The 11,983-nt window shown below is 41.3% G+C and overlaps 1 protein-coding gene across 6 annotated transcripts in view; it reads left to right on the top strand.

The window, feature by feature from the left end:
- Positions 1-1,841: 1,841 nt before the first annotated feature.
- The window catches only part of LOC101425882 (acyl-coenzyme A synthetase ACSM1, mitochondrial-like), a 45,971-nt gene continuing 35,829 nt past the window's right edge, over positions 1,842-11,983 (top strand). For 2 of the 6 annotated variants that reach the window (XM_071211358.1, XM_004449846.5), the window contains exons 1-2: positions 3,107-3,262; positions 8,096-8,331. In XM_071211358.1, the coding sequence (XP_071067459.1) occupies positions 8,146-8,331 (186 nt within the window). In that variant the 5' untranslated portion in view covers positions 3,107-3,262; positions 8,096-8,145. Of the gene's footprint in view, positions 2,017-3,105; positions 3,263-8,095; positions 8,332-11,983 lie in introns of those variants that run through there. The other 4 variants (XM_004449847.3, XM_071211359.1, XM_023585384.3 and 1 more) reach the window with 4 other exon arrangements.

The following is an 11,983-nucleotide window of genomic DNA, read 5'->3' as shown; positions in this document are numbered from 1 at the left end:
TCTGTTTTTTAAAACAATAACAGTTTCCATTTGGAAAGTATATGCCATATGCTAGGCACTTTTTTCCAAATGCCTCCCTCTACAGGGCGTAAGTCATGCATAGTTGGGTCTGAGGCAAATGGGGAAGCCATTAATGAATCCTTATGGCTTGACCAATGTTGAAGTCACACTAAGACCTTGTGGTATCCTGAACTCCAGAGACAAATAATTTTTTTTCTCCTAGGCCTCTGTCCCCATCTCCAATCACTCTTCCCCTCATTCAGTAATATCTGCAACATGAACCTTCCATCTATTCCTTAAAAATGTCAGCCTTGAATTTTTGCACTTACTTTGCTTTCTGCCTAGAGGTTTTTTCCATGGTCTTCCCATGTGGGCTCCTTCTCCTCCTTCAGAGTTTAGCTGCTCTAATGTCATCTCCTTAAAAAGGACATCCTTATCCAACCCCCACCTCCAGTCAAAGAATAATATTACTATATTCTGCTTTCTTCTTGTTACATATCACAACTTGAAATCTTCTGGTTTATTTAATTCCTTCTTTGCTTAATGTCTTTTGTCTGTCTCCTGTGGGAACACAAACTACTTAAGAGCAGTAGTATTGTCTGACATGTTTGAAGGTGTATCCCAACCTAGAGGTTGTTCACTAAAGATCTTTGAGTGAATGGATGTACCATAGGTTTTGTTATAGGATTACAGATGATAGTGGGTATAAAGTGTTCAGGTGGACAGGAGACTGCTACACAAAGTCACTTAGGGCACTAGGCTGAGTCTCTGCCATTTATTTTAGTTTTTTAAATTTTTAAAAAGATTTATTTATTTATTTTTTCCCTTCCCCCCCCCCCCCCCCGCCCTGGTTATCTGTTCTCTGTGTCTATTTGCTGTGTCTTCTTTGTCCGCTTCTTTTGTCAGTGGCACAGGAATCTGTGTTTTCTTTTTGTTGCGTCATCTTGTTGTGTCAGTTCTTTGTGTGTGCAGCACCATTCCTAGGCAGGCTACACTTTCTTTTGCACTGTGTGGCTCTCCTTACAGGGTGCACTCCTTGCACATGGTGCTCCCCTATGTGGGGACACCCCTGCGAGGCACGGCACTCCTTGTACGTATCAGCACTGCACATGGGCCAGCTCCATATGGGTCAAGGAGGCCCGGGGTTTGAACCACAGGCCTCCTATGTGGTAGATGGATGCCCTAACCGCTGGGCCAAGTCCACAGCCAGAGTGGCTGCCTTTTATGATATCATCATTTCTACACTTGGTTTCCAGGGACATTTAATCATGGGAGGAGAGCATAGAGAACTCATAAATACTACAAAATACCCTAGACCAGAAGTGAGTTATATCACCTCCACTTGGAGTTGATTGGCCAGAACTGGGGTTCAATAGCCTCACCCTAACTATACAGGAGGATGGGAAATGAGAGGGGGGTACACATGGAATAGTCAGGGTTCTACTATCTCTACCACATACCCATTGTTAGTGGTGAGAAAACTGAAGCAGAGAGAGATGAGAAACCTGTTCAACGTCACAGATATAGTAACCATTAAAAGTTAAACTTGAATCAAGACTACTTGACCCAGAGCCTGTCTTCTTCACCACACACTGTTGTTATAGCTCCACATAGGAGATGTATTGAAAAAATATTTCTGTTTGTTTGTTTTACAGGCTTTTCCTCCTTCCCCCATTCTCTTCTCAGAAGTGACTCCCCTTCTGATTGAATAACATGGTTGATTTGTACTTTGATATTTGGGTGTTTAATCTTTAGCTTACTGTAGCCAGTCAGCTGACCCAGCTTCTTCACCCAATCTTCTCCATAAAGCCAGCCCTGACCTGAAATTTCTTCATGAATGAATCAGCCAGGAAGAGCAAGACCTCCCCTCTCAGAGGCCAGGCTTTCCCTTCAGCTCTGGCAGGGATGTTCTAGGTGTCTCCCCAGGAGATCCAAGAAGGCAAGAGTGGAGCATGATGATGTGACCTCTGGAGAGTTTTTCACATGATCAGAATCAAGACCTATGGTGCTTGTAAGGCAGGTATCAGAATTCACTTCTTCCAAAGATGTTTATTGAGGGACTACTAGACATCAGGCACCATGAAATTACTGGAATATGACACTGATGGTGTCAGTTATTGATCATGGACAAGGCAATTGGAAAAGCTGAAGCAGACAGATGAGATGTGTCATGAGAATTAATAAGAATGTGATAGATGGGCAGGGGGTGATATTTTTTACCAGGTTCAATGGAAGTTGGAAAGGAAAGGGTGCTGGGAGAGTTGGGACAGGATACTTTAGAATTCCCTTCCCCAGATAACACCCCCAAAATGACTCCAGTGGAAAATTAATGGTGCAATCCACTATCACAATCTTGCCTTATCCCAAGCAACATCAATATCAGTTCAGCTTCTATGTGCCTGACACTGTGCTAGATGCTTTACAGACTTTACATCATTTAATCATTTCAACAATCCCAGGTGGCAGATCTTATTAACAACTGCCCCCCCCACCCCTATTTTGCAGATAATAAGACTGAGGTGAAAAGAGGTAAGCGGCTTGCCCAAAGGCCACTTGTAAGTGGTTGAGCGAAGATCTGAACTCAAGATTTTTGGATTCCAAAGACCCTGAATTTTGCTACTATACCAAACTGTTTCTCTTAGAGTCCCAAATTAATAAAAACTGCCTACATCAATTATGCCCAGCACTGTGTTATGTGCTTTGCATAGATTATTTTATCTAATTATAGCTAAAAATTTTAGGAGGTAGGTGTCACTAATGTCACACTCATTGTACAAATAAGGGAACTGAGGCTTAGAGAAAGGAGATCAAAAAAAGGCAAAAATATGGTAAGCAGCAGACCTGAGATTCAAACCCAGATCTTTCTGCCTCTACATCACAGACTCTTGACTTCTAAGCTGCATTGCCTCTGGATTATCACTTAAATATAAATATTAGGGGTGTAGGGCTAGTAAAGAGGAGCAGACCACAAAGAACTAATGAAAGTAGTAATTTGATTCTATTTATTCATCCATCCTCAGATCATTGGGAGATAACTTCATAGAAAAGGTTTGCTCTTGTTTTTCTGTCTCTCTTTGCTTCCTATCCTGTGAGCTCTGAGTATCTCCTCCCCCTTCTGAAGCACCCAATCCCTGCCAAGTTCTCCCTTCAGAGTCTCCCCACCTGTGCCCAGGAGCCAAATTTTGCTGTGTGCACACTCCTGGGGAGGAACTTGTCAGAGAGAACAAAAGATACAAAGCTCCTTCTTCTGTACATACCCCAGGTAAGATGGAAGTGAATGACAGATTCTTTGGTGTGGATGTGTGTGTAAGTGTACGCATACATGCACATATTTGAGTGCCCCAGGGCAAGAAAGTATATATAAAAAGTCCTGAACTTAGAACCAGAAAGCCTGATTTCAAGTTCTGGAAATGTCACAAATTGGCTGATCTTGGGCAAATTACTTTCTCTGATACTTTATCTCCTTAACTGCAAGATGAGAATAGTGGCCTTTGGTGACAGGAGTAAATGAAAACATACTCGTGATATGTTTGTATGGTGTCTGGCCCATAGATGAGAAATTTAATGTTGGACAGTTGCAAATGTGGTAGGCAATGGAAGGTAAATACAGAGGGAATAGAATAAAGTAAAAAGTGAAAGATTGGAAGAAAATGTCATGATGCAGAAGCTGGTTCACGTTCTATAAAGTGAATGCTTTTCATTTATAATTTTAAAGATACATATCTCTCTGGAGGGGTTTGGCTACAGAATTTGCTGTGTTAGAGGACACCTTGACAATTATTAATTAATTATTATTAATTATTAAGCCCTTACATGTACCAGACACAGTGACAGCAAAGTGGTTGTTGTGGATTGTCTCACTAATTCTCTCAGAAGTAAAAGGTAGCCTTCAAGTTCAGAGACATGAAATTTGTCCAAGGTTACCTAGCGGCTCGGTGGTGGAGTCAAAAGTCTCTGGGATCTGGATGCCCCTCACAATACACTAAGTACATTGTCTCCATAAAATAAATGGCTTTTCCCATCCAGAGGCTTGAAATCAAAGGGCTATTGCAGGAATTTCTCAACATTTATTCTAGGAATGTTCGCCTGGGCATGTAGTCATGAGCCAAGCCTCCCCTCAAAGCCATGACATCAAATTGCTTTCAAAACACCTTTTAGAGCACTTTAAAAAATTGATCTTTAAAAGTAGTTCATAAGGTGTCATTAGACTATAAGCTCTAATAGGTGAAGACACTTTCAGTCTAATTAATCTCCTCATTCTCAGTACCTAAAACCACAGCAGGCACATAATACATACACAATGTATGTGCTTGATGAATAAAAAAACATATTTTTCTGTAATTCACATATTTTGTGGACAGACTGGCTTTTCTCTTCCAAATTTTCACCTCCTAGTTTCCTGAGTGCAGACAAAAAAGGGAAGAAACTAACATTTTGTTGAGTATCTATTATGTGTTGAGCACTGTAAGGAGTAGGGAGTCATGGGTAGATAATAAAGATATCCTTATATATCTTTATCTCCATATAGATGTTGATACAGATATAGTTAGATGATAAAGAAATAGGTATAAGTATAGATATATATACAAGTGCCCTTTTAGTACATAGGTTTATAGATAGAGGGATAGAAATAGAAAGATAGAAATATAGACATATAAGTGGTAGATATAATTAGATACAGGTATAGGGAGTGTGTCAGTCTGATAATATTAATAATGCCAAAAAGAGATTATTGATTGTTTGTAAACTGGTCTGTACCTCTGGGCATGAAACACACTGTATTAAATTCAGAGGTTTCACTTTTTCTTTATTAGATTAACCACATCATTAGGGTATGCAGGGTTGAGTCCCTGCCTCCTTGGTGGACTATATAAACAGATGCTCAATCAAGAAAACAGATATAGATACACAAAGGAAGAGAGCAAGCTCCATAGATGCAGCAGGTGCCCTGAGAAGAGAGATGAACACTTGGCTTGATAGTTTACAGCTGATCTTGTGAAGAGACCAGAGCAGCTGAGCCTGGAAAGAAATGAGCCCCAGGAAGAGAAAAGAACCCTATGCCAACTTACATTTGAGATCAAAAGAAGCTAGACCAATGGAGCCTTAAGAGGGAAGGGGAAGACTGAACCCTCACAGATGTTGCAGGCCATGATTCTTCAAGACATGGCAACAGACATTTGATGAGAAAGTACCTGTTATGGTACCTTGAGTTGGACTCTTTAGGGCATTGTAACTGTAAGCTTCTACCCCAAATAAGTACCTTTTGTAAAAGTCAACAGATTTCTGATACTTTGCAGCAGCACCACTTTGACTAATACAGGTAGATAATAGTTATAGAGGTGATATAGATGATAGAGATATAGAGATGATAGAGCTATAGATACAGATGATAGAGATAGAGGTAAAGGTAGAATTAGAGGTAGAGGTAGATGGAGAGAAAGAGAGAGAGAGAGAGAGAGATGTCTGCATTTAGTTCTCTTTTTACTATGGGATCAAGTTCTTACATATCAATGAAGAAGCTGGAGCCTGCAGTGTCCACATTCAAGACCTTATTCCTGTTTGGTCTCTTTAGACTCTAACATCAAAGGTCTGACAGCCATTACTTTTTCTTCTTCTTTATTTTCTTCTAAATGTTACATTAAAAAAATATGAGGTCTCCATAACCCCCAACCCTCCCATATCAACAAACTCTTCCATCATTGTGGCACATCCACTGCACCTGGAAAATCCATTCCTTTTGGTGAGGCTTAATTATTCAATGACAGTTTCCCCAGAGAATGTGTTCACTAATGATAGCTCAGTTATCTTGGTCATTTGTGTGTTTCATTTGTCTGTGCTGGCTCTGGGCTAAATGCTTTACATAGGATGTCATTCATTCCCACGTCTCCAGGAAGCAGGTGATGGTGAAAGAGCTGGAGTTTGAACCTGTGCTGTCTATCAGCCTAAAGCCATGTTCTGAATGTTCCAGGTCCTCCTCATCTGGGCACTGCTCTTGGCCTGTTCATGTGATATCAATTAAGTTGGAATTACAAGCACATATTGAGCAGAGAATGCTAAAATAACTGATCTTTATTTGATCAAGAGGATTTAATGAATGCCCCCAATTATGTCTCGACTTTTGTTTTGGTCTTTAGTTAGTAATTAAGGTGTTGTTTCCACTCTTCTTGGGGAAAATAGTGAGTTGGTATTTTAAGGAAGATCCTTACACCATTAATACATCTGTGTATGAAAATAGAAACTGGAGATCTAACTCTAAATTAGCTGCGCATGTGGAGGGAGATGTGTGCAGGAAAAAATAACACAAGAGGTCTGTGTTCTAGAATCATCTCTGCTATTGAATTACCTTGTAACCCTGGGGGAAATCCCTGCCTCTCCAGGGCTGTTGGCTTTGATCATGAAGTTCAAGCTCAAAAGTCCACTGGGATTGTACAGGGACACTAAGTGGAGAAGCGGGCAGTGTGCTGGGAACTGTCTAATTGGAGAACAGCCCATGTAAATGAAGCATCATTTCTCAATTCTAGCCTGTTGGTGCCTTTTGAAATAAAGGCCCAGTGTTGCCAGATCTTCCAAGTTTTCATGAGAAACTTTCAATTCAGAAGTTTGAAAATGAAATCTCTCACATTTTAAATGTTATCAATTCAAATTTTTCTCCAAAACCTGAGGGCCAAATAGCACATGTCTGAGGACCAGATCTGGGCAAGCTGATATCTTAGGGTTTTTCTAGCCCCAAAATGCTCTGATAAAATGAAAGATGGCCCTATTGAATTGAAGGCACTAAAGAAAAGGGGACATACTTTGGATTGCATGGGAAAAGGGTCACTGTTGTCAAGTAATTTCGAAAGGCTGAAATTTTCAAGTCTCCCTCCTTTCTACACACCAGTAACCCCAAGGTATATTTAACAGAGACTTACCTATTAAGAATGGGTAGCAGAGTTCTGGCTAACATCCAAAATTTAATTATGGTTAGGTTTTCATGGGTGTAAACAGCTGAAAAGTTAACTGAGTTAAGTTTTATAAGTTTGTTCTATGGATCTATTGTCAAACACTATCATCATATTGTCCTGAGATGGAAAGGACTTAATGTGAACTTTGAGAAGGACCTTAATATACAAGGGTAATGCTCCTATACTGAGGGCATTTGCCAGTCTTTGTGGTGGCAAAGAGGTTTCATTTCATGTATCAATTCTAATGGAGTGGCCAGTCCATCAGGGAAGGCACTATGACCTTAGTAGCATCTGCCCTGAGCATGGGGATGTAAATCCTTATTGTGTTACATGACAGACACAATCTCAGGCAAAAGAAAAATTGTTGGCTCACAGAATCCAAGAACCTAAGAGAGGGGCAGGACACAGTTGGACCTCAGGAATGATACAAAGAACCAGGAACTGATCATCCCTGAGATTCTCTCTGGCCCTCATCTCTATGACTCCATGTTTAAGAGCTTCCATCTCTCATGCCCAGGGATATCTTCCTGTGACAGGAATCATAACCACAAACAGTTCTCAAAATGTACATTTTAATGGCTTCCACCACAGAGACACTGCATTATATACTCTCTGGTACCAAACACAGGAATTTTTGAGGATTATGATTGGCCCATCTTGGGGTTAAAATCCTGGGGGAAGAATGCTCAACTCTGGACCAAGGGATTTTGTCCAGAGGTGGATCGTTTAAGAAGATGACAGTTTCCATGGAAACCTCATGATTAGATTGAGGAAAGCGAAGTCTCCAAAGAAAGGGGAAGTTGGGTAAAGGGCATTTAGAATGATGAATTTCTACCACAAGGGGGGATGATCTCATGGCTTCCATCTGGACTTAACTCCTAGGGGGTACAGGAAAAGAAGATGCCTAGGAACGCATAAGTAATAACTGTAGCCCCTCCCCAGCATCTTCAGCCTTGTGGTTTCCCACCATAGAGATAAGAATGAGATTCCACTTCACCAGGGATGCTCTTGGCTACACTTTACCACCTCAGTCCATAAATTGAGCCCTCCAGATTCTGAGATGGTGCAACAAAACTCAAACTCTGGAAATTAGTCATTTTATGGAGGAAATACCTAGTGTGCCACCAACCTGTCAACCATCTCTTCCCAAGGCAGGTGGTGACTGAGAAATCTGTTCCTGCTTCCTGAGGACTGCCCCACCATGCAGTGGCTGATGAGATTCCGGGTTCTCTGGGGTATCCAAAAGCCCATCCATCAGTTCCCCCCTGCCCCTTGGCACCTGCGCTGCCAGTGTTTATCAGAAGCCCCAAAGTGGAATGACTATGATAGTCCTGAAGAATTTAACTTTGCAAGGGATGTGCTGGACTACTGGAGTCAAATGGAGAAGGTGAGGGGTTATCCCTGATGGGGTTGGGGGACATGAGTAACCTCACTGACCTTATCTTGCTCCTGGGAGGCTGAGGGGCACAGAACCAAGGACAGGTTCTGCCTTAGCTCACCAGCATCATGGAAGAAACTTATACTTCAATTTTGCCACTTCTTTGCTTCTCTGATCCTAAGTTTTTTGGTCTGTGAAATGGGGATAATATTGGGTGGTTGAGTAATTTCATTGAATAAACAAGGTAACAGGTGAAAGAATTTAGTACACAATTGGTGCTCCATAATTGTGACCAGGTGCGAAGTTCCAGTCACAGGGTCAGCAAGTTTTTATTAGTCTGAGTTCTCCCCTTCAACTGATGGGACTGTGAGTCGAACTGGACTTCATCTCATCAGACTTGGGCTTGACTTCTCAACGTTCACCCAGAGAGAGGGTATAGACCACCTGAATGTGTACATGAGCATCATTTGTCCAAGCTATGGTATCTTCTTCCTATGAAGATGGCAAGTCTAACTCAAGTCCTCCTTATCAACACCCTACTTAAGCTTGGTCTCTCAAGGTTTTACAAGTCTCTGCAGAAAATGCAAGGGCTTCATTTATTTTTTCCCAAGAGAACAGTCTAGGAGATGAGATGTGGTGACATGAGGAGTTGGGGTAGACAATAGGGATGTTTCTAGCTGTTAAGTTCCAGCTCACAATGTCTGCAGTATGAAAAGTGGCCCAGCATGATCCTCATACAGAAAGTTGCATACACCTGAGGTGGAGGCAGAGAGTTGTGTAATTTTTAAATTTCACATGAGCATGTATTCATATGTTACTTAATATTAATATTTAAGGCTCTTATGCATTTCATGGGGGCTTTCTCCTCATTCCCTTTTTTCTCCTCCCTTGAATTTTCAAACTAACTTCCAGAATAGTAGAGCTTTCAGTCATAGAGGCCATCTTTTATGTGCCATGTCAAGCTCTTTGAACTTAATCTTCTCATCTGATAGGTGAGGGACCTGGAGTTCCAAGGACTTAAGTAACCCCCTGGAAATCAAATACCTAGCACATGGAAGAGGAAGATTTGGACCCAAGCTGTCTGATTATAATCCATGTTATAAGCCACAGTGCTGTTTTTTAATTGAACCTGGTCTCACTCTGTAATGACGTCAAAATGTCTGTGTGTTCAGAGTATAAACTGGCAAGGCTTATTGCCCAGATCAGCAAACTTGTTAAGAACTTTCAAACCATGAGATGGTTTGGAGAGGGAGGAAGAAAAAAGGAAGCGCCATCCCCTTTGCAAGTCTTATCTTCACAAAGTCCTTATTAGCTGGTTATGCAGTGACCCACAGATTTAACCAAGTAACTATTCCTCCCCCAGGATACCAGATTTTGTTGGGTTTTCCATCACCATTATCAATCATTGCCAATTCCCCATATCTCCAAATCCACCCCCCGCCCCAGTCTTCCAATCCCATTAGTGTGCCTTCCTGCCACTTCTGTTCCACCAGTTTCAGCGATTCCATTGGCCTTGTTCATGATCAATAACTGACACCATTATTGTCACATACCAGTGATTTGCACAGTGCCTGACAAGTAGCAGTTCCTCAATAGACATTCATAGAAGAAATGAATTTTGATACCTGCCTTACAAGTATCATAGGTCTTGACTCTGATCATGTAAAAGACCCTCTGGAGGTCATACCACTGCACTCCGCTCTTGCTTTCTGTACCCCTCCTTTTACGTTAACAAACATCACACAGAAACTTGATCCTTGACTAAATCCACAACACAAGAGAAGCCACAACACATTGATGGAATTTGTTTTCACTTACCTTTCAACACATTTTACTTTCTTTTCGCTGCTGGCAAAGAATTTATTATATAACAAAGCAAAGTACCTTGTGGATCAATCCTTGCATAGAATACAGGCACTCATTCAGGCCACCAATTTATAACTCCTGTTTTTCCTTGGAAATTAAACCCTAGGCAGCTTCCTAGCATTTTACACTCAACTTCAATGGACTTCTGGAGCAGCCTCCCAAATCCACTCATGAGAGGTCATGTTCATGCAAAGAGTTGCCCATCCCATCTCTTAGAGGATGCATTTGTTCAAGTAATACTCAGTGAGACTCTAACATGGGCCACGTTCTAGTCTAGATGCTGGGAATAGGAAAGTACTCAAAACAAATAACTCTACATTTTCCCTCTCAGTGTGATTCCCCACTCCGTGTCTTAGAAGAGATAAACACAGCATCTGGAACATTCGGATGTATTTGTTTTGATAAAAATCATGGCACGAGCAAATACTCCCTACCAATCCCTGATGCAATTTAACATTAAACATTGCCATGTCTTTATAGTCAAGTATATATTGACTAGAAAAGTTAAAAAACCAATAGCAGAACACCATTGCCTAACTCTTTGCTTTATATTCTTGGCCCAAATAGATGAATATAAGTGCTGCAAACACCTCATATTCCTTAGGATCTAAGAGTCATATCTGCCTATGCTTCTTTGTGTTGATGGGTCTGTTTTGTGGCTCCAGAATTTAATTACACAGTTTTACTTAAATCATTATTAGCAGTCATGGGATCTGTATGATTTAAAAAGGTCCTCAATTCCCTCCAAAGCAGTTAGGCTTTTGTCCCCCTATTCCATAAATGAATCCTCCATGGTGTTCACAAAGGATCTGTCTTTTATAATTCTAATATCCATGCAGTATCACTGGCATGAAAAGGAAGTTCCTGAAGTCATGGAGCTTTTAACATTTTATTTAGTATTGTATCCCCAGCATGGAAAACATGACTGAATCATTAACTATTTATTTTTGTTTTTGTTTTATTTAAAGATTTATTTTTTATTTTTTCTCTCCCCTCCCCCTCCCATTGTTGTCTTTTCTCTTGAATCCATTTGCTGTGTGTTCTTCTGTGTCTGCTGGCATTTTCCCCCTTGTGTCCATTTCCTATGTGTTCTTCTGTGTCCACTGGCATTCTCAGCAGCACCAGGGATCTGTGTCTCTTTTTGTTGCATCATCTTGCTGTGTCAGCTCTCTGTGTGTGCAGTGACACTCCTGGGCAGGCTCTGCATTTTTTGCATGGGGCAGCTCCCCTTGTGGGGCACACTCCTTATGTGTGGAGCTCCCCTATGCAGGGGATACCCCTAAGTGGCATGACACTCCTTGAACATGGCAGCACTGCACATGGGCCAGCTTACCACATGGGCCAGGAGGCCCTGGGTTCGAACCCTGGACCTCCTATATGGTAGTCAGATACTCTATCAGTTGAGCCACATCTGCTTCTCACATTAACTATTTATTGAATGAATCTAAATGTACACAGCAACACAACTTCATCAGCTAAACAACATTCCTGCCTGGCCATGAAGTGATTGTCTATCTAGCAAAGAGTTATCTACTCTCTCCTGGAAGAGTTGAGCTCTTGCAGTGGCCAAAGACAGCTTTCCAGAGAACTTTCATGGTAGTAGTCTCTTGGAAATATGCACATGGGAATAAGGCAATTTATCACAACTAAGCCTCATGCAGTAAAGGAAACATGGTTCAGGAACTAGAAGCTGGCTTTGGGGGCTTCTTTTGTAAGATCAGATCTCATAATACTAAACACACATTCGCTCCTGCATGGTGGCTGAGTATTTGCTACTGCCTTGGAAAGCACCTGG

This window comes from Dasypus novemcinctus, chromosome 23 (assembly GCF_030445035.2).
Source record: "Dasypus novemcinctus isolate mDasNov1 chromosome 23, mDasNov1.1.hap2, whole genome shotgun sequence".
NCBI lineage: Eukaryota > Metazoa > Chordata > Mammalia > Cingulata > Dasypodidae > Dasypus > Dasypus novemcinctus.
This window is presented reverse-complemented; position numbering and strand designations above follow the sequence as displayed.